Here is a 23,233-nt window from a genome sequence, read left to right as displayed (position 1 = left end):
ATTGTGCAGCCTTCAGAGAAGCCAGATGTTTTCTTATTCCTTTTTGTCTGTCTATTCTGTGCTCCGATCTACAAATATCTCAGTCTTTCTTTTCTGTTTGCCATGTGATGCACTAAAAATGCTGAGCTGCTATTTAAGAGTCAGGCATCTGACATCCTTTCAAGAAAGAAAACCCGAAGGAGGGGTGGGGGACGAAACCCTGCTCACTCTCAGGTTATACAAACATCACCGAAGACTCATTCTTGCAGATACGCACGCACACACACATACAGCACCTTGCTCCACATGTAGCCACATGTGAGAGGGAGGCATCCAATTCAGATCACTCGGATTTAGTCATAAAGATTGTTAATAAATCTTTGGTTCTCTTCACATAAACACACACACAGAAAACAAACTGAACAGGCTTTCATTTTTGTCAGTTGCATATACATTAATTATTTCCACTGGCTTAGCAGAAACAGCAAATGTCAGCACATGCAGATCACACCCACTATTTGTCTCCAATTTTTCACATGCCACTGTATACGCACTGACAGGTGGCTGTGTCCACATTATGCTAAAGCTAGTGAATCCTTATTTGCATATAACCTCACATTTAGCAGAAACTTTAAAAGGAGAAAAAATACATTTAAAAAGGCTTTTCTAGAAGTGCTGTAGTTCTGGTGTGTTAGTCACATCAAAAGTGAATGGGTCGCTGTCAGTTTAGAGATGAAAATGAATATCTAACCACTGATGACCTACATTTTTTGTCTAGAAATCAATAAACTGAGGCAAATTTTTGTCTGGAAATCAATAAACTGAGGCAAAGGGCATTTTGACTTTGACTCATTTGCGTGTTTTCGCTTTCATTTTGTTTAATGGGTTTCAGATTTAACCACCTTGATCTTTTCCAACAAAACCTTTGTGCATTGAAAATGGCTTCACGGTCTTTCTGAAATTTTAAAAGTGAAAATAGAGCACCTTTTTTTCAAATTCATTTACATGTTAACAGAATTTCTTAAGCCTGGTCTAGCCTGGAAGCATTAATAATGTGTTTTACACATAAATTAAGTGTTAACTGTAAGTGTTACCATAGTAATGTTAGCAATACAGTCTATTTTTAATCTGCAACACACACACATGAAGAACTTATGGTTAAGATTCATTATACAGCACAAAAACAATGAAACGGTGGAAAAAGAACTTTTTAAGCTTGAAATTAGCATTTATTTCAACAAGGATCTTTCCAAATTACAAGTCTTTCTTTTTCATTTCACAAAATATTTACAACAGAAAATCCCTCCATTTTATCCCAAGTATTCAGTTAGTTTTGAAACGTTCATTTGGTCAATGTTTCTCTTAAGTAGATAAAAAAAAAAGAAAGAAAAAAACTTAATTCCCTGTTTCAAAAGTCATTTTATAACTGCTAACAGTTATATATATTTTTTTTTACAAGTGCTCATAAACTCTTTTCCACATGCACTCAGTAACAAACAGGAAGCCAGAGGCTCCGTTGCTTGGAGCCGGAAATGGCATCAAACACAAGGAAGAACAATTACAGCATTGACAGTAAATGCAGAGGCATCAAGTGCACCATGACCCCTCTGAACACAGGCCTTTTCGTTTTCGGCTGACACGTTTGCGCTAAAGCCACTGTTGAGTCAGATATAATGAGAGGCCACGGGTAAACGAAAGAATGCAAAACCAATGTATCCTGCGTTTAACATACAGGATGTAAAGGGGAGCGTTTCTGTGGCTTTGAAGGGCGTGAGAGAGACACAGCGCCGTCTGGATGGGGACAAGATTGAAGGTTGTGGGTGGAGGCGCGTTCTCAGTTACTTTGGAAGCTTAAGGAGAGGACTGTGAACCAAAGTGAAGGGCATTTCCATTAAAAAAAAAGCTTCATTCAGTAGGGAAGGTCAAGTGAACAATGGCGGCGATGACAATGTTGTGCTGTTCCAGTTTCCGGGTTGGTTAAAAAACATTTAAGAATGGTTCAAATTAAACATGTGCTTGTGCTATTTGTGATGAATAAAAAGGCCACACTTAAACAAAATGAAAGCTAAAATATGGAAGGTTGGGAAACTATACAGAGTTTTTGCACATGGGTGTTCTAAAAAAAATGACAACCATGTGAAGTTAATAAAACTGTGTGGGCTACAATTCTCTCAAGAGTAAATTGCCTTAAGTTTCATTAAGAGCTGACTTAATGGTTTTATTGTTGACTTCCATCGTTTCCCCTGACGAGTCAACGCTAATTGCGAAAATTTGGATCTTACAAAGAAAGTGCAACATTATTGACGATTCGACAAAAGACAGCATCCTCCATCATCTCTGCATCTCTTGCAAATATTGGGTGTTATTTTAAGAAGAGCGACTTGAGTTCATGGTACATAATCACAACACCATTAGTGCCTAAATAATGTGCAAAGCTATGCTTGACTTTGTGATATTAACTTTCTTTTTCACTGCTCTCGGACTTCAGCAGTTCATCCATGTTAATTCTAAATGATTGATAAGGTCTGCATACAAAAATGCCCCACATGCATCTCTTTAAGACTTCTCTCAGCAGAAAAAGATGTCCCATTTGGTGACTGGCAGCAGTCACTGGAGCAGGGGTTAACTGGTGACGTAATGCTTGGTGGAAGACTGACCGTAGAGGCTGTAGAAGTCAGCGTGCCTGTGTGACTGAGAGGCATCAATCCAGTCACGCATGGACAGGCTCTGGAGAGACTGGGACATGGCCGGGGCCGAGGGCAGGGGGGCATGGGAGTATTCCTGCGAACTTACTGGCCAGGGGAAGGAGCTGGAGCGAGGGTAAGGAGGATGTCCGCGGTGATTGGACACAGAGGGCACCCCTGAGCAGTAACAGTTATCGACTGTGCACATCAAGATCTTCCGCGCTCCATATTGGGACAGCTGGGAAGAGCTGCCGTTTGGGTAATGGGAATGTGGGAATACCGAGGCAGAGTGCGGTAAGGTTTGGGAGCCGGAGGCTGAGCTGCTGCTTCCGACGTGTTGGGTGGAGCCACATGGCCCTAGAGCTTGCTGGGAGGACTGACCTTCGCCTGGGGCAGAGCCCTGAGTGAGACTCAGGCACGGCTGCTTGGCAGCCACAGGGCCTGATGAGGAGGAAGAGTCCATGAAGCTAGCGCCTGCTCGGGTGCTGCCGCTGCCTTCAGGGAACGCCACTGAATGCCTGCGCTTCTCGCACAGGTACGCCGGAATACTCTGGAAAAAGTTTGCAGGAGCACTGAACGGAGCTGGAAATGACAAGAAAAAAAAAAAAAACGTTTTACAGAAACGGTTAATAATTTAAAAACAAAAAGAGCAGCTGGATGCAACATCAGAAGGTTTAATATAATTAATACTTGAATATATGTATTTTTTAATGCATACCTTCCAGCATCTTGCAGAGGTTCTTCTCTCTTTTAGAGATTTCAGACAGAAAGAGTTTGGAGTTGAGGCTGCCCACTTTGTATGGTGACAATGTGCTGCCCACATACGGTTGAGACCTAGAGTCCAAGGAAATTAAACATGCTAATTAATTGTTACACTAAACACAATGACAAAATATGAATGATGACTAATGAACCTTATGATAATGGTTAATGTATGGAAACTCTGCAGTGACTCACCTGTCCATTAGTATTTTCACAGATTTTGTGTTCTAAAAAAAAAAAAAAGAAAAAAAAAAGATATTATGCATTTCAATAACAGGGTTCCTGCATATAAAATACAAAAGACAAGATAAACAACAACAAAAACAATGTAATTATGTAAAATGTTCATAAAAATGATTATGATATAGAAGGTGGCAATAGTATCTGTCATTATATACACTAAGATAAAATATGTATGGAAATTGTCTGTGTATCGGCATGAGAACTTCATTTCCATATAGCGGTAATAAAACATGACATAAATATAAACATAGACAGCAAGCAGGCTCCACCCACCAGTGTTGTGTGGGGGCTTTGCCTAACACAGTTGTTGTGTGGGTTTGGGCACACCAAATTAAGCAAAACATTTCCAGAACAGATTTTTTGCAAGTCAATTGAATAACTAAAATAAGACTACAGTGAAAACAAGAGCAATTCAAGGACAAGATGATAAGAGACGTATGTGGAACATGTATGTCTGCAGAAGAATGGAAATTACTTTTTTTTGCTTCATTAAAATAACAAAAAGGAGTTGCTTTGCAAAAAATTCCAAATGTATAGTATTTGTTGGTTTTAGTATCTCTTTTGGTTTATAGTACCTCTCTCCTGTAGAATTAGCAATTATGCTAACCAGTATTCGCCCCCCCCCTCACTGATGAATATCATAAAATCACATAGTTTAGCGTATTATTAACAAAAAGCTGAGTCTGACTTTACATCCAAATCTAATAGATGAATAAATAAATCGTTATAAATCATACTTCTTATTTCCTGAGTTTCAGAGAGGTGTATCCAGCACATGAAAAATGGATGCCTATTCTACATGGTGCCAAAAACAATCATTTTCTGGAATCTTTTCTACTATTACACTGTCATGGTCCACAATAAATCGGAGTTTACTCATAACAGCAGGGCAGAAAAATACTCTTCATCATCCTCACCATAACAAAATGCAAAGGCACTTTAAAAAACAGCTAAATGTCACCATTTATAACAAACACAGGCTATGTAGTATTGACAACAGCAATAAAAGTCAGGTCACCTTCATAAAACCGATGTCCTCGGCCTTATCGAAAACCATCTGGATGGAGCTGAGCAGTTTCTTAGCCTCCTGCTGTTTCTGGTGAAGCTGCAGGGCCTGCGCGGAGTTCTCCTGGCAGAACTTGGAATGGGCCTTATCCAGGACCTCCAGGGTCTTCCCCAGATCCTCCTCCAAGAGCTGCTGCATTTTCTGATACTGCAGCTGCACCTCCTCCTTCAGGTTCTGCACTTTGTCCTGAGGTTCCACAGACCGGCACAAAACCATTACTTACTATGCAAGTCTAGTTTGGTCTTAACAATGGGGGTTAAGCAGAGACTGCATCTGATGTGGATGATTAGGAAGAGCTAAAGGAAGTGGATTTGTTCTGGTACAAGAACTAGGCACAACCTTGATCTCAAACCTGTACGAATGTACTAATGTGATCATTGATCACAGTAATAGGAATAGTGCTAAGTGTTTATTTCCAAAGCTCACAAAGCAAAAGATGCAGTTGTTCTGTTTATAATAATGTGATTTAGTCAGTGTACAGCATGAACATTTCACACTTACTTCCATGAGACATTTGTCCGATTCTAATTTGTAGAGCTGCTCTTCTATGTCCTGAACCCGGTCTTCAATTCGATCCTGCTGTTTGATCAGCATTTGCTGAAACACAAAAAGATATTATTAGGGCAATACTGTTTTTTTAATTTGACTATATCTGGCCATATTGAGAGGATCAGAATCGGCTGATAACAGAAATGTAAACAATTACATTCAAAAACAAACAACCAAAATAATCATAAACCATTTTCCACCAGAAAAAAAATAAAATAAATTGCAACAAACTGCTCCTAGTTTTTAAAGAATATCGTCAGTGAAGACCATGCTCGAGATGAAAAAAAGAAACGTATGGAGAAAAGAAAAAAAATGCAAATGTAACTTGTGAGCAGAATATTTGTATATGTCTTTTCCAATCTGCAATGCAATTCGTATACAATTATGCAAAATGTGCAAAAATGATTTGTATATTTTGGACATAAAATGCTGGCTATGAAATTACCCAAGTCAATTTTATTCCTCACTTTAAAAATGTCATTTCCACCACAGTCATTTTCAGAATATTATGAAATTACATGACCTGGGGTGGAGTGGAAATGGCACTTTCAGAACAAAGGAAATTCCTCTATGTGCATGACACTGTATAATAATAAATTGGTGCATGAAATGAGGGTTTCATGAGAATTGAAAACTAGGAAGAATGATATTTAATCAGTTTCATTTGTATGCTTCAAAACAACAACACAGTTTCAAACAGTACCAAAGTATAATTTACTGTGTAACAAAGTCACTGACATAAAAAAAAAAAAAAACACAAAGACGTATCAGAGACACTTTTAAAAGCGTGTATTAATATTATACTGAAAAAGCAAAACAGAATCACAAAACTACTACAATGATATGTTTTTAAGAACACTTGATGATCTTTAAAATCACAATGTTGCTTAATTATATATAACCAGTAAAATGAAAAAATCTTTAATATTGCGCTCAGCCCAAAGATCATATATTAATGACAATGAGCAGAATTCAAGCTATACACAAATTATTCATAAAAGACGACAAGATCCTTTTTTAACATTACTAATGCTATAATATAAATTCAGTTTGAACCATAAGCTAAGAATTCTTGATGCTAGAAAATAATTTTCAGTCTTATTTTATTGCTGGACAATGAACAATCTAGTATTCTGGTTAACTAGCATAATCTTTTCTTTCACAAACTACATAAAGAATATGAGAATGCAGCACTGAGACAAAAAGATAAAAAGTTGATTCTGTTGCGATGGCACAAATGTAACTTTGCTAACTTCCTGTTCCTTTCTTTTCAATGAATGCAATTGTCAAGGCCCCACGGAGAAGGTCTGGTGGCTGAAGAGGAATTTCAATTATTTTCCTTTCATATTCAATGGCAAACAAAGGGAAAAACACAATCAAGAAACAACTTGCGACGCCTGACAAAGTTCAGTGGCACCTTAGGAACAAACCAAATTAGTTTTAATTAAACAAATGCCTCGTGCGAGAGGCAGACACCAAAAAGAAGGTGGGGGTACTGTCATGGCAACAAAGCTCTTTTTTTCATATCTGTATATTCAGAGGGGAATATGGGGGAGGAAAAGGAGGAGGAGAAGGAAAGACAGCATAGAGGAGAGCAAAGAGAAAGAAGGAAGGCTCATTTCACACCGTCTTTCCCCATTTTTTCTTTGTCTGCGTCCAAGGCAAAGACAAATCACGTTGACCCTGTGTGTGTGTATTTTGGAGCAAAGCTCCGTAATGAATGCAGGCTAGCTCAAAGATAAAACTGCTTCCTGTAGAATGAGGACAAACCTCAACCACATCAAGCCACTTCATGCTCAAAAGCTTACAGGCGAAAAACAGGGCTTGCATGCCAAAGTTGACTGAGGGCATGTCTAATTCAGTAGCGTGACGTCAAATTTTAATAACCTCACATGGGGGGATGAAAGCCTAAACAAAACAGGTATTCTCACAGAAGCAGGGAAATCAATTTGGGTATTTTTCTTCACACTCAAGAGTAATGCTATTATATAATTCTGATTCATCTCAGCAACAAAGAGTAAAAACAAAGGGAATCAATGTCAGTCTTCAGAATGCAGCATTACAGGACAAACGCAAAACCCAGAGAGGGATGCGCTGCAAACTAATGATCTTCAATCACACCGTCTGACAGACGCTTAGAACAGCTGACTGTACCCTCTGTGCAAAATGAACTACATCAATCACTGCCGATGATGCGCGTAACCAAACCTTTTCCTTTCAACAGATTTTGTTTGTTGAGCGCATGACAAATTGGATCCACAATCACATGGTACTACTGGGTAAACTGACTTGTTTTCATGTATCTCGTCTCTGCATCAACCGGTTTTCTTGTGGCGTAAATCCATTACCAAGATTTGGATCCAACGAATTGGATTTGGCAGTAATTCAGACTCATACAAACTACTCCTAGCATAGCAGGAGATCTATCTTGCATACATTTTACAGTGGTGGTACATCATTTAAAGCCATATGGAGCCATTTTCTCCCTATAAAGTCACTTACTGTGGTAATTTAAAGGGATAGTTCACCAAAACTAGAAATCTGGTCATCAGTTACTTACCATTACGACCTGTAAGAAAACCTTTGTCCTAAAATACGTATTAATGTGTTTTTGTCCACTCAATGAAAGTCAGTTGGGTCCAGTGTTGTTTTGGACCCTACTCACTTTCATTGTAGAGCCAAAATGGTTCTTCTTCCAGTTCTGCAGAAGAATTATATTACATAAAGATGAATAAATGATGATAATTTTAATTTTGGGTGAACATTCTCTTTAATCTGTGGTGAAATACAGTGAATTTGATGACGTCCATCACTATGGCCAACAATACGTGTTTGGTTTCTGAAACCATCTACTCCTTTACAGATCAAGTGGGTGTTTATCTACATCAACAATCAGGAACAGAAGTAAGGTCAAGAAGCAGAAAACCGCACTGAGACAGAGAATGTCTTTGAAGCTCTAGGATCTAAGACCATGGCCTAATTGTAGTGACTGATGAGATCGGGCTGCCGGCAGAAGCCTGGAGGGTGGAACCTAATACCTCATGGCAGCGGTGCTGGCTTGCCATCCAGGACAGACCTCTCTCAAGGGGGAATGGGGGTAGGGTGCTCAAAATCACTGTCATTTCAAACCAGTGTCTCTTCCGCCAAGGTCAGAGTGAATGAGGCAATAGCAACCTTGCCCTGAGCTACAGCCTCAGACAGAGCCATTTTGCCTTGTAGCAGATGAATGTGGAAGTGAATGTGAATCAAACATTCACAGTAAACTTAACATTCACAAACAAGGCCTACCTGTGAAAAACAACTCTGGAAATCCCTAAACATCCCAAACGGGCATGGTTTTGGTTTCAAATAGCTTGGTTTACAACACAACAAGGGTTTATTTTGTAGATTGATTGGTCATTGCTAGCATTTCCTGTAATGGAAATGGGATAAATGATGGCGTATGATTTCTATAATCAACAGAAATGGAAATTATGCTGACAGCATGCACATGAATCGAACTGGAGGCACACTGCTTTACCTCTTCAAAAATAAAGCTACTGTAAAGGGAAAAAAAGAATCAAACATAATCCCGTATTAATTAACTGATTTGTTTTGAGATATTTGAAGCAAATATAATATTTAGTTTAAAACCCCATTCTGGCTGTGAATTTTATTTGGTTTTAGGTTTATAAAAAGGCTCTAAAAGCATCTTCAATAGCATTGTACAATGCTGATTATTTAAAGCAAGAAAATACAGGTTGTTTTGATGCAGCAAGCCTAGAAAATGCAAGGGGTTGTTAAGGGTAAATTAAATCCAAATCTGGCCTTTTCCCTCATCTGTGCCACAGAAAATAAGACTCATCATTAAATTCTCCAGTCACAGTCCTCCCCCTCCTCAAAATGCCACGCAAGGATGCACCTGGGCTGGGAAGATAAGCCCAAAGGAGAGCTTCGGTATTGTTTGCAGCTCTACCCAATTGTTTATCATTCAAATGGAAGAAAAAAAGGGGGGAATGGGACAGAATACCACCTCGATAAACCTCGTCATCGTCTCCACCAAATCCAGAAGTGAACCACAACCTTTAGCTGAAGGTAAAACAACAATGTTGAACATAGCATGGGAAGGAACACAAGAAGTGGAGGCCACTTACTCTGATATCGTTACGTCTGACTTCTATATCGCACACCGCGTGGCCATGGTTGGTAGCACATCTGGAAAAGCAGCAGTATTGGCATACAGCCACATGCTCGGTTTCACAATGATATAGTCTGTACTCATCGTGCTGTGGACAGCTCCAGGCCCGCACGTCCTCGGCGTCCACCAGTAAGTGTCCAGCATTGGAAGAGGGTTGTTGGAGATGGGTCTGTACATGGGAATGGCAGCAGGGCGCATTGCACCGGAGGCAAACCTTCTGGGCTTGAAGCGGAGGGCCGCGCCGGCACAGAATGCAGTGCAGGACCGCAGGAGTCTTCTCAACGTTTAACGCATTAAACTTCTCCACAATGTTGGACAGTTTGTGGTTCTTCTCCAGAGCTGGTTTTTGGCTGTAGGCATGGTTGCATTCGGGACAGCGAACCATTCCTGTGTCTTTAGACCAGGCCTCATTGATACACATGCGGCAGAAGTTGTGTTTGCAAGGGAGCTGAACCGGCTCCGAGAAGACGTTTAAACAGATAGGACATATGAGCTCCTCTTCCAGACAGTTCTTCCAGTTCTCAGCCATCTTTAATGCTGACAAGTCAATGTAAAAACTGTATAAAATAGGTGCTCCTCTGTTGATGCAGTAATGGGTGGAGTGGGAACCACAAGGACGTTGTTTTATCCCACAAACCTCAACTTCGTGCCAATGAGGGTGTGAATACTCCAGAAAAGTATACTTTGAGCACACTTTAGCTCAAGGCAACATCATTACCACCCACTTCGTTCGTGTCAACTGTAGGCGTCGCGAAAATTTTGTGTTGCCACACCACTAAAGTGGACTTTTCTGTCTTGTGACTTTGAATGCCAACACACTAGTTCATATTCTACACGTATGGCCGATTCCTGCGCCCACTAGTTATGTATCTAAGAATAATCCAGTCTGCTGACAGCTATTCGTTTACTAGGTAACGTTAAACAGGCCGTTTTTTCGGGAACAGCCTCGAACAAGAGACTGATAAAAACTGTTGAAAGTCAATTAGTATTCTCACGTCCAGCCTTTTGTTGTTTCCGTCCACTGCTATTGTGACATTGCCTCACAATGACACAAATTTTATTTCCAAAAAGGATTATAATGGTTCTGCTAGCTCTCCATACAGACGTGCGATACACTTTATATTAATATAACGTAACTTGCTCGAATCGCACATCCCCCGTAGCGTCTTACAAATCTGAATTTCATAGAAAACAACGATCTTAACCAGACCAATCGGTTAATTCTTACAAATATATGTAGACTACGCGCATACTAGACTTCCCCTTATTATAACAAAGGAACATAGAGAGAACATACACTGGTATGTATCCGAGTCTAGAGAAAACTGGACTGCCGAGTGCCTTCACTTTGATCTCTTCGGGCGAGAAAAGACGATACGTTACACCTTTATTAAAAAATAATTTTTTTTTTTTAAAGCGAAACTGAGTGTTTCTCGCTATTGGAGTCTGTCATCTGCCATCTTGCGTCCCTATTTAAAAATGAATAATAAAACGTCTCTGTTTGTCCCCCATCAAGCCTCTCTCTCGCTTTAGTCCTTAAAAGAAATCAAAAGTGGATTACAGGCGTGCGTTTCTTCGCTGCTTCCGATTCCTATCGCGGCCGATTCCTGAGAGCGTGCATCCATGGGGCGATCTTCAGAACGGGCCGATCTCACCATGGTATAATTTATGTTTTTTTCCCCCCTCTTCTCTCGTTCAGGCTTTGATCAGGGTTGGAATGCAGGGACAGAGAAGAGAGTTTCAATACACACAGAGCTTCACTCGCTCCTCCCCTTCCAACGACCACTCCGCCAATCACGTGACTCATCACCGCTTTGACATGCCAAAAGGAGGGGCTTCGAGCAACGAGGCGGGGCTTTGTTTAAAAGGGCATAGCCATTGGGAAATAACGCGAATATTAGAGGGGATTTTGAATCATCCCAGTGACTCGAAACTTTTGAATCTTTGCACTAAAATCACAACCAGAAAGAGCTTTGCTGCCAAGTATGTTAGCACACACAAAGAAATTTGTTCTGTTAACAGAAGCTTTCAGGACACAGAGACAACAACAACAGCAACACACAGATAATATAAGAAATAAAGATATGTGAATAAAACAAAAATAGTAATAATTTACGTTTTCAGTCTCATTTTCGATTTGGGTTATTTTGTTTTTGGGATATTAAGGATTCATTTTTTTTTTTTCAGATTTAATTTTTATTGTTAGCAGTGAACTTTTCAGCAAGTTATGCATCCAGATGTGAGTGTCATTAATATGAGTGGCAAAGGGGAGACTTCAGTGACTAAACGAGAATGATTCATTCAAAAGATTTGTTCAATTACAATGATTCATTAACGAACAAATCATGACCGTCTCTGTTCTGAGTGATGTAAAAATTGTTGTATAAATACACAAATAGGCAGCCACTCTAATTAATGAGACTAATTAATCAGAAAAATATGCTATTTTGTGAATCTGAGTTTGTTAACTGGCTGATTTCATTTCAATTTTAAACCCATACCCAGCTCGATATTACCATTACATCACCTTACGTCACTTGTTGTTGCCCCTTTAAGAGGAGCTTCGTCATCACCAAAAACATGATCAGTTCAGGGAACGGGTGAGAGGGGGATTACAGGGATTTCTCACTCGAGCTGTAATGATGAACTTGTTAAATTCGCTGACATAATCCAGTCCTTCCCACATAGGAAACTACTCATATATCCGACAGGTGACGTAGACAGTAAAGGAAAAAATAAATCACATTCATAATCTCTTAATAGTGTTTTGGAGGTGAAGTTGTTTTGGAGATGACACACACGTGATCAGCAATCCCAATTTGCCATCTCACAATCTTCTAGACAAAAGGACAGAATTCTGAAAGCTCTCGAGTCCTTTTATGCTGTCCTCATGGGAACCAATTATAAAAGTAATTTGAAACCTGCACCTAACTAGTCATGTGGTGCCTCATTTTTTTGGATCATTCTGGTATTTATATTAATACATATTTATATGACATACACCGAGATCAATGCTACAGTGCCAAAATGCACGTACTGAGTAAAACCTATGATGACCAGCAAATTCTTAATTATTCTCTCTTGTATTGTGAAATGTGTTAAATGGCTTTTAGCAGGTCCACAACTTTTTAATATAAACAATGGATGAATGCACTGGTTTGGTTTGGCCTATACAAATGATTATATTTTAGAGTTTAAAATGGGTTCATGCTAAAACAGTAACTACAATTTTGTCTCCAAGTGTTTAACAAAGACAAGAACATCACACTGAGGCATTACTATTAGAAAACAACATATATTTGCAAGCAAAAATAATCATACAATGAGCAAAAGCACTAAAATAACTCATACATCATAAGCCATAGCTCAGTAAGTGGCCTCAGTCACATTTGTGTCTAAAAATGTTTTCTAAAATGACTCAAATGTTTACTACAATAAATAATCAGGAAATATGAATAAAGGATAGGATGTGGTCATTGTGCCACAACCAGTAGTTGACAAAATAAATATTTTGACCATCTAAAATATTAAGACTTTTCTTCATTTTTAAAAAACATTTTCAACGATTTGCAATATCACAAATGTGTCAAAAATTGTATTTGTACTAAAAGTTAAGAATATACATTTGGTAATAAAAATTAACTTGGAAAACCCTTATACAAAATATTTCTGTAGCTTTGAGAATTCAACTTGTATTTTAACGTCAGACTGGCCAAGGATTTAATTACCGTCTTGACAGCTCTGCCTCTAAAACACAAAAATAAAGTCAAATTGGACATTTGGTACAAAAATAAGTTGGTTATACATGCTAGTACAACACACAACCTGCATTTACTTTCATGTAAACTATAATAACATACATACTTTTTCAGTAATAATAATCACTGATAGCAATGAGTAACTGAATTAATTTCAAAAAGTTATATAAAACAGATGTTACTTGCCACTAAACAACTTCATCTGGACAGATTACAAAGACAATGTATAAGTCCTAAGTTTGACCATATAGAATAAAAAAAAACCACAGATCCCTGGAACGCTGCTGAACCTACTGTAAACATGCCCTTTCTCAGAACACAGTGTATTTTTTCACATAAACTGGAAACATACAGGCAAGGGAGATGTGATTTGATTTGCCTTGATTATCAACCCATTTAACTATACACTGAAACTTCAAAACAGGAGGTTTGGGGGCAGTATTTTTCAATAAGGTCCCAAACCACTAGACTGGTTAAACCGTCTATTCATTTTTGGTCACATACTCAATATAATAGTAAAAACAAAACATAAGGCAGGTTTCAATAAGATGGGACCATACATTCTCTCTTTAGTGTCTCTTGCAGTATTTGGCATTACCATTCTCCATTCAGGGTCTGTTGGCAGCACGCCTGGTCTTGGGGAGTGTCCTCCACTCCTCTTTCTTTCCTCTTCCCATGCTTACAAGAACATTAGATAGCCTTGACATCAATGAGGTGGCTGTGTTGGGCACCCTGCCTTAGGTTCTTGATGTTTTGTAGCCTTCGTCCATGCAGAGTGAAGCGAGACCACGTCAGCAGCTGCAGAAGGGCACAGGAAATGGGCACAAACACCAGCAGATAAAAACAACCCTGACGCAGTGGCACAGGGACCACAGGAGCTGCAATTGGTGCTTCAGCCATCGAGTTTCTCTCGAAGATGTCATATCCTGAAAAACGATAGGGGGTGATGAGACACAAATACACTTTTTATTAGTCAAAGAATCCTGAAACAAATGTTATCATGGTTTCCACAAAATAACGCTGCACAACTGTTTTGAACATTGATAGTAATGAGAAATGTTTATTGAGCACCAAATTAAAATGATATTCATAGGATCATGTGACACTGAAGACTGGAATAATAACTACGGAAAATTTTGCTTTGCCATCACAGCAATAAAAAAAAATTATTATTATGTTTTCAAATAGAAAATCTATTTTAAACTGCAAAAATATAACTTGTTTTTACCATATTTAATCCAATAAATGAAGCCTTGGTGAGCACGAGACTTCTTTTAAAAAAAAGGGTATTTAAACTTAAAAATGTAAAAAAAAACTGCTCTGTGTGAATTTTATTTTTGAATAATGTCCTTATACAGTTCTCTAAAATAAATGCAATTTGCTTGACTATTTGTAACATTTTGTTATTTAACAGATTCAATTTCACATATTTTTAAATGCAACTTAAGTTTGGAAGTACATTTTTGTGGCCACTAAAACATTTTTAAATATATAAGAATATAAAATAAATTAAAGCTAAAAATCACACACACACACACATGCATATAAAATGTATATAATACATGTAAATATATTAATAATATATTGTAATATATTGTGTCCAACAAAAAGTACGAAGCAGTTTTTAGATGGATTCTTTGTTGTTGGCTCTTGTATGAAACATTTGCTTCATTTTCCCTCATTTGTAAATCACTTTAGATAAAAGCATCTGATGTTTTTATCTAAAGTGATTCTAAATAATGAATAATGAAATCTAAATCTAATCTAAATAATGAAATGTAATTACTGAATGTGAAGGTTAGATGTAATGCATGTTCTTTCACTGCACACGCACCTGTGTAGAGACACAGCAGCCAGGTACCAATGAGAGGGGCAAAGGTCTGGCCAGGCTTGGTTACCAAGGCAACCATACCAAAGAGCAGCGCAGAAGCTGCTTGTTGTCGGCGGTTCATCACAAAGTCTTCATCCACTAGGTCTGTGATCACCAGGTTCAGAAGTTTACAAGTGCCCTCGGTGAAGACGCGATTACTATGGAGAGATTCAAACAAAAACAGACAAAAGACAATGCTGAAGAAAGACTTTCTAAAGCTGTTCTCAAGTGTGCATCTTTTTATTCATTTATTAGTGTTAACTTAATAAATGGCGAAAATGTGGGGTTTTCTTGTCAAAGTTATAGACTAGCACATTAATTAAATTCAAGTTTATTTGTATAGCTCTTTTTACGATACAAATCATTACAAAGCAACTTTACAGAAAATTATGTTTGTACAATATTTAGTAGTAGCTTTTAAGTGATGACTGTCAGTTAATGTGCATATGGCAGGATTTGTCTGAAAAATTAATACCAGTCGTAGTCAGCCGGACGAACAGCAATTATTAAAACAATAATGAAACGATTTTAGTTCCAACGAACTGTAAGCAACGAATCATTTTAATGCATGTTGCTTTTTAACGCATATTTGTTAATTTTACAAAACCTGTGACTTTTCAATATGATTTCAATATGATTTGATAACATATTTAATACATAAGGATTTGGTACATAAGGAGTTTCTTCAATAAAAAAAAAAATTATAATTTTTCATTAACCAATATTCAAGAAAATTACTTAATTCATAATTCTTCCTGTTTTGCAATTTCATATAGTTTACTTTATGTCAGCTTTCTCTCAGCATGTGTCCTTAGCATGGATATAAGTTGTCTGTTTCAAGTCCTGAATCAACATGGATTTGCTAGCAAACAAAAGCACACCTGCTCCTTTTAAACAAAACTAATAACCACAAAATTCAGAATGTTTTGAATTTCATATCACATATGAGGCAGAACACCTGCAGTCTGAAAGCACAAGGTCTCGTGGAACGTTCATTTCTCACCTAGCAATAAAGATGCAGAGCAGGAACACGTGGTCCGCCCCGGCTAAGAGCATGGCCACGCTGAGGCCCAGCTTCAAGAGGAAGAGCCCGCGGACAACCTGGTAGACACCCAGTCTTTGGCACAGAGTCAAAAAGTAGAGATTGTTCAGATGAGGTGCAATGTAAGAAATGCCTGTGTCATAGGACAATAGAAAAAAAAAAAGTTATCATGGTTTTCACGAAAATATTAAGCAGCACAATGGTTTTCAGGGTGGATAATAATAATGACTTTGGCCATGTGAATGATTTATTTTTGTCTTACCCAGCAGAAAGGAGCCTGTGGAGGCAGAGATACGGTCTGACAGAAGGTGCTCCAAAAACAGAGGAAAGAAATTGCTGTTGAAATGGCAGTGGAATACCTGCAGATGGTGGGTTATAGGAAAAACATATAATTGGGTCCCTAATTGGATGAAAAAGACATTGTCTTTTGTGCATGTTCTCTCATTTTTACCTGTACAAGGTTCATAGAAACAAACCACATAAAGTTCTTGTGGCGGGATAGCTGCTTTAGATATTCCCCAAGAGTGACTGGCGTCTCAGGTGAGGTTAAAGGAGCCTGACCGACACTCAGTCTATTAGGATGTCAAGGAGGATGTGCAATCCAATGGAAGGCAACGAAAGAAAAAGAAAAAAAAAGGTGAGGGGAAACTTACACAGCAAGTCACCGTAACACAAATGGCTTATTGTAATAATATGAAGTTTCTTTCAATTTTAGCATTTTAAAATGTTAGTAAGTTTGTAGTCCGGCAACTCTGGAAAAGTGCAAAACAGCTAAATAGATAACTGAATGATAGAAATCAAATTAAAAAACAGAGTTTCAAACTTGAGCAATACTGGGTGTATGGAATAAATAATACAGAACACAGCTTTCATGTTCTTTTTTTCTGCTGTATGCATCTGAAATTTATCATAAATGTAAACCTGAAATTAAACAGATTACTGTTTGAAAGCTGCAATATTTGGTGACCTGCTAAACCAAATATCTTATTTTGTCTTCATGAAAAAATTACATTGAAGCCATTTTAATGCTTGATAAGAAAACGAACTATTAAAATAACAGCTTTTAGTAAAAATAAAAAGTACTCATTTGCTCAACTGCATATTGTTGTCTTTCTTTTGTAAAACACAAAATGAGAGGCAGAATGCTTGAGCTGCACTTTTCCATACAATGAAAGTGGATAGTGATTTAAAAATGCATCTTAAATATAAAATACAATATATCTAAACTAAAGATATACTTTAACTAAACTAAATTTATGTAGTTAACTAAAACCATAACATCTGAAGTAATATATAAAAATGTACATTTATTATATTTCAGCTATTTGCCAATGTACCATTTTTGAGTTTCATTTATTTTGACTAAAATAAGAAACTACATAAAAAAACTCAACAAAAAAACTAAAACTAACTAAAATTAAGATATGCATATAATCATGCACTTTTCTTTGCACAGAAAACAATTTAATAGCTCCTTTTACCTTTTATAGTAGAAAATAAGATTTATTAATAATATAATAATATAGTTGAAAAGATATGTGGTTGAGTAAATTATACCAAAATGCTAAATTTTTTGGGGTGAAATACTGTCTTGAAGAAGCTGTGCTGGTAACACAAATACTGCATGTTCACATCCAGCACTATCACTCCTCCCATGAGTGCGGCAGTTAACCCCAGGTTGCTCCACGGGGACCGGCTCTGCAATTAGTGTGGTGTAAATTGCTTCAGATGAAAAGTAACTGCTAAACGACAAAGAACATTTAGCACTGCAAAACAATAACGCTCTTACTCAGTGAGTGCTTGGCTCTCGTGCTTGCGCACCTGGACTTCGTTCTGAAACCGGTGCTGCAGGAGACGTGAAACCACAAAAAAGCCCAGCATTGAGAGAGAGGCTAGAGTTATGCAGAAGAGTCTGAAGTAGTAGAAGTTTTCCTTGTTCCAGAAGGAGTAAGAGAGGAAGACGGACAGCGAGCCCATTGCACTGAACAAGGAACTGTGGAAGTTGAGGCGTGTGCGGTCATGTGCAGACACGGCCAGGTCAGCCAGGAGGGCGTTGTAGTTGAGGTCGACCACCGTGAGGAAGCCATCGTAAAGACACAGGCAGATGAGGAACTGCAGTCCAGGCCAGGTCCAAGCCACCCAGAAGGCCAGGAACGAGAGGGCAAAGAGAGGCCCGCTGCGGGACAGTGCCTGCAGACGCTTCAGGACCACCTCAGGGGACGTGATCTGGGACCCAGACCTGAGCAATCAAACAAAGACATTTTAATGAGACTCATCTTACCAAAATATGGATTTCCAATTTGAAGAGAGGGAATAATCTCACTGAGGAGAGCTCAGGAATGAGCGGTCACTCAGCCAGCCAAAAAGAGGGTCGTTCAGGCTATTCCATATCAGAAACACAGTCTGCAAAAAAGAAACAATATAATGAACAGAAAAGAAAAAAATGTATCACTTAAGAAAGGTTCATTAGTTTACATGAACAATATTTCTACAGCATTTATTAATCTTAATGTTAATTTCAAAATGTATTAATGCATTATTAAAATTAAAAGTTGTGCTAGTTAACATTAGTTAATACACTGTGAATTAACATGAACTAACAATGACTGTATTTTCATTAACTAACATAAAGATTGATAATACTATGATAAATGTACTGTAATTAACATTAACTGATGGAACCTTATTGTAAAGTGGGACCCACTTTATATTAAGTGGCCTTAACTACTATGTAGTTAAATTTTAATTAATTTGGTACAATGCACTTATTGTGTACATACATGTTTTTACATTGTACTTATATTTGAAAAATATCTGCACATAATTACATCTGTAATTAATTTCTGTAATTACATGTATAATTACACGTTGACCCATCCCTTACACCTTAACACACCCTTAAACTTACCACCAAATCTGTCCCTAACCTTACCTGTTTCCCACCTCAATAGCAGCAAAAAAAAAAAAAAAAAGTTGCTATACAATATGAACACAATAAGTACATTGTATTTATTTTTTGATGTAAGTACATAGTAGTTAAGGCCACTTAATATAAAGTGGGACCGTAAAATGCTACTGAAAAAATATGTTAAAACTTCAGACTAATGAAAAGTTATTTATTTTGGTCAAGTAGGCCTACAATTAATAAGTGTTTCAAATAATTAGAATAAACTATATACAATTCAAACATTTGGGGTCTGTAAGGTGTTTTTTTTAGTTTTTTTTTTGTGTGTGTTTTTGAAAAAGGTCTCATATTCACACCAAGGCTGCATTTATTTGATCAAGAATACAGTTTAGAAAAATAAATAAATAAAAAGAAATAATATTGGGAACAATTATTACAATTTGAAATATCTGCTTTCTATTTTAATATATTTTAAAATTTAATTTAATCCTTTAATAGCAAAGCTGAATTTTCGGCATTATTACTCCAGTCTTTAGACTTCATACAAATATTAATATTAATAATAATAATAATAATAATTTAATAATAAAATTTAATAATAATTTAGAATCTTAAGTAATGGAAGTTACCATTGAGTAAACCTACCTCTCCCACCCAAAATGAGATCTTGTCAATCTTGTAAACAGACACAAAGGTCTCGACATAATACAGTAAGAAGACATTGTGGAGAATGGAGATGAATAGAGCCAGGGAGCCATAAAGCACAGCCGTTGAGAAGCCCTGGCAGAGGCCCCATACCCTCCTTCCCATCCTTTGCTACTTCTCTCCGCTCTTCCTGCCCACGCAGCGCTCTACACGTCCCACAGGTTGAGCAGAGGAACCTCATCACTTCATCCACCCCTGCAAACAAACACAAACCAACCAGTTCAAACCCATGCAGTCTATTACTGTCTAAAATATGAGTCTGGGTAATGTCTGTCGGCTGTTTTTAGACTGGAAATCACCCTAACTCAAATTAGATTCAGAGAGTGTAACTGGACAGCAGCCAAGCCGATGAGAAAACTGAGCATCTGGATTACATTTTCAAGCAGCTTTTACTTTGTTTTAATGATTCAGCACTTCGCTTGATATGAATCTGGAAAAACAGGCTAAAGCCCGACAAGACAGAAACCTCCTCCTGACTAAAATAACAACAATGTGGGGAGAAACATCAGCAAAGATGTTTTATCACACAGCTTTTACAGGGTTATTAGTCAAGAAAATTGTGGTTATTTAGTATGAAATTATAAAACATATTTAATTTGTTTCAAAACTAGTCCATTCTAAAATCAGAAATGGAAAATCAGAAAATATAACACACACACACACACACATACATATACATATATATATATCTGAAAAATGGCTTCGGGTATTTTTCCATGCAGAGTTTTATGGGTAATTTGGGAAGGCAGCAGCCTATTTTCCATATTCATAATAACAAAAACAGCTTGGCCTTCCTCACAGGGCGTTCTGGTCACGCCTCCATATTGTGCCTATATGCAGGAAGTCACCATAAACCCCACTGAGAAGTGTAATTGCAGATTACACATTAGATTTTAATGAGCTGGATCATCTCGTACCAGCTTCAAAGATGACAATAACAAACACTGTTGTTCCCTGAAGTCTGAAGAGGGATGTAACCTGAGCAGAAGTGTATTCTGAGGCCTGCGATTGCTATCAAATATTGAATGGTTTCCAATAGTAGGGTAGCGCAGACTTGTGCCAATTCTTCACGCACAGTGAATCTTTTGGACATCCGTGACAACCTTTCGCAAACATCACCATCCTCAACCCGGCAGACGTGGCATACAGCAAATTAAAATGTTTCCCGGGTAGCACACCTGATTTTTACATGCTCTGCAAGCTCACACAAGTCCTGGGATTCTTTGAAAACATTCATCCTTATAGTTAAAACAACTTTAAAATAACCTTGCCCCCCAGCTCTTTGAGAGAACAATGAAATGCGCAGTTACTCTAAACGTATGAGTGAACTTGTTACTCCCGATCTGATATCCATCTGTTCTAAGGAGTGGAGCAAAACATACTTCACTGGATCGCGTTGCAGCAGTGATTCTCATCTCATCTCATTTCTAAAGGTGATACGATTCAGCAATCTCTGATCCAGCAAGAGCTCAAGTGCCATGGAGCAAAAGACCGATGTTCTGGCAGCGCTGCTGTGTTACAATGACAGGTTGTCCACCTGTGTCTGTTCTCCAGAGAAACAGGATGCGTGGGAACTGTTCTCACATAGACGGAAGACTTTTATTTGACCAAAACGTCAAACAATCACACCCTTTTTACACAACTGCTTTATCACCTATAACATAAATCTGCTAGCTAAACAGCTTTCACAAAACTCTCTTAGTCTGTATTGTTTTCAGAAGAAAGATGTTCATTTCTGTAGCCAAGTTAGAATTACCATTAGGTCCAAGTAGGACATTTATATACATTTACATTACATTTAATTTATACACACATTGGTATAATATATAAATATAAATAAAACTTAATATTTCCATTAATAAAAAATACATGTCACACATAGCCTATTACTTGTCATAACATTTAATGAAGTAAAATTCGGCATTTTCTAATTTCAGAACACTTATATTAATTCAACAGCATAATCATTCATTTAAAACTACATTAATAATTTTACAATTATGTAATATTTCCATATATCAAAAATGTCACAAATTTGTATTATTTATCATAAGCTATAAATGAGTAGAATTAAGCCTTTTACTTGTTTCGTAACATCTCTTTTAAGTTGTTCACCAAAATGTGTTTTATTATTTTACGTTAACGATAATTATAAAATTAATGTAGTATATATGCATCTCACGTACCGTCTTCTCCTAATAAATAATTACCTCTGAAGCTCTGTTAAAAGAACCATTGATCACACTGACAGTCAGACTCTTCTGACACCTGTAAGTAAATATTAAATATATCCATAAATATATTCTGTAGTTGCCGATTCAAAACACTTAAAACACAGAGCTGTTAAAAGAGGAACTGGAAACGCTGCAACGACTGCTGATTATCCTTATGACATTTAATGTTTCTTAAGCACCATTAGCGAATGTTTTCGTCTTGAATGATAAATGGTTACATTGTCACTAGCAAACTGATACAATATTTCTATTTCACTAGTAGATCTGTGCTAGCCGCTGGCGACTTTACTCATAGTATTTGAATTTGACCCGAGAATCACACAACACATATTTGATCAAACTATGAGCTGCGAAGTGACACTTTAAACCTAAAATAACCCTTTAAACTGCCCTGAGTTTAGCTCGCTGGCAGGCTATCCGCTTTTATATCAAGCAATGCGACTAACTTACAGCCCGCAGACGCACACACTTTAACCAGCTGATCTGATCAGAACCCGTGCGATCAGTCGAGTCCGGGATTTTAGATCTTTAGGCTGTTAGACACTTACCATAAGGAGCTGATGTTAAAGCTGCAATCACCTGATGATCAAAACAGACGCTGAAAACGTTCCTAGGTTTCACCGTTCTATCGAAACACGTCATGTGTTGGATGAGGAAGCCCGTGACGTCATGAGTCCTCCTCATCACTCCAGCTGTCATTTGTACACGTCATTTACGTACGCACAGACACACACTCGACTGGTAACCTGAGAATAATGCATACTAAAGTACGTTGTTGTGGCCATTTAAATTGCGTATTATTTTGACTAGCAGTAAAATTTGTAACATGATTAAGGAGGATTCGCATGAATGCATTATTCCGAAGCAAGCTGATAATGGGCACGCTTTCTTATTGTATGGACATGTGAGAAATTAAAGTTTAGGCCATACTGAGGCCCATTTCAGCCAAACCAAATTATATTTAAATTATATTGTATATTGATAAATAATCGTCCCCATGTACAGTATTAATTACAATCAAACAGTACGAATTTAACATAGTCTAACATTGTTTAACATAGTTTGTATTTTCATGTAGCCTAAATACAGAATAAGTACACATACTTTACATCATATATATATATATATATATATATATATATATATATATATATATATATATATATATATATATATATATATATAGCAATAATAAGAAAATATTATTTCGGAGGACAGAAAAAAATAATTAAGAGAAAAAAACTGTAAGAAAAACAAGC

General features: G+C 37.4%; 2 protein-coding genes across 5 annotated transcripts; both read right to left on the bottom strand.

Annotated features, from left to right (window-relative positions):
- Positions 1–1,183: 1,183 nt before the first annotated feature.
- Positions 1,184–11,242, bottom strand: LOC128025417 (E3 ubiquitin-protein ligase TRIM8-like). Its single transcript, XM_052611763.1, has 6 exons — positions 9,417–11,242; positions 5,236–5,331; positions 4,687–4,920; positions 3,621–3,652; positions 3,382–3,497; positions 1,184–3,245 (listed from the first exon to the last, which is right to left on the bottom strand). Exons 1-6 carry the CDS (start codon positions 9,987–9,989, stop codon positions 2,602–2,604), a joined length of 1,695 nt encoding a protein of 564 aa, XP_052467723.1. The 5' UTR covers positions 9,990–11,242; the 3' UTR covers positions 1,184–2,601.
- Positions 11,243–12,739: 1,497 nt separating this feature from the next.
- LOC128025416 (transmembrane protein 180) lies at positions 12,740–22,672 on the bottom strand. Of its 4 annotated transcripts, none has more exons than XM_052611761.1 (10): positions 22,523–22,622; positions 21,951–22,008; positions 19,681–19,935; positions 18,454–18,533; positions 17,920–18,369; positions 16,582–16,702; positions 16,393–16,489; positions 16,092–16,263; positions 15,053–15,246; positions 12,740–14,144 (listed from the first exon to the last, which is right to left on the bottom strand). In XM_052611761.1, the coding sequence occupies exons 3-10, from the start codon at positions 19,843–19,845 to the stop codon at positions 13,909–13,911; spliced, it is 1,515 nt and encodes a 504-aa protein (XP_052467721.1). In that variant the 5' UTR covers positions 19,846–19,935; positions 21,951–22,008; positions 22,523–22,622; the 3' UTR covers positions 12,740–13,908. The 4 variants fall into 4 exon arrangements, with proteins under 4 accessions (XP_052467721.1, XP_052467722.1, XP_052467719.1 ...); XM_052611762.1 differs by having other exon boundaries at positions 21,927–22,008; positions 22,523–22,610; XM_052611759.1 differs by lacking the exon at positions 21,951–22,008 and having other exon boundaries at positions 22,523–22,672.
- Positions 22,673–23,233: the final 561 nt, after the last annotated feature.

Source organism: Carassius gibelio, chromosome A12 (genome assembly GCF_023724105.1).
Source record: "Carassius gibelio isolate Cgi1373 ecotype wild population from Czech Republic chromosome A12, carGib1.2-hapl.c, whole genome shotgun sequence".
NCBI lineage: Eukaryota > Metazoa > Chordata > Actinopteri > Cypriniformes > Cyprinidae > Carassius > Carassius gibelio.
Note: the sequence above shows the minus strand (reverse complement) of the source record. Positions and strands in the feature narration are given on the sequence as shown.

Excerpts from the sequence above, each read along its gene's own strand:
- LOC128025416 (XM_052611759.1), bottom strand. The coding sequence starts at position 19,845 with ATGGGAAGGAGGGTATGGGGCCTCTGCCAGGGCTTCTCAACGGCTGTG. Across the intron at positions 16,703-17,919 it reads GAGAGCCAAGCACTCACTGA|ACTGAGTGTCGGTCAGGCTC; the intron begins GTAAGAGCGTTA and ends ACATCCTAATAG. Across the intron at positions 15,247-16,091 it reads CTCTGCATCTTTATTGCTAG|TAATCGCGTCTTCACCGAGG; the intron begins GTGAGAAATGAA and ends ATCTCTCCATAG.
- LOC128025417 (XM_052611763.1), bottom strand. The coding sequence starts at position 9,989 with ATGGCTGAGAACTGGAAGAACTGTCTGGAAGAGGAGCTCATATGTCCT. Across the intron at positions 3,498-3,620 it reads GTGAAAATACTAATGGACAG|GTCTCAACCGTATGTGGGCA; the intron begins GTGAGTCACTGC and ends CTTGGACTCTAG. Across the intron at positions 3,246-3,381 it reads CCTCTGCAAGATGCTGGAAG|CTCCGTTCAGTGCTCCTGCA; the intron begins GTATGCATTAAA and ends TGTCATTTCCAG.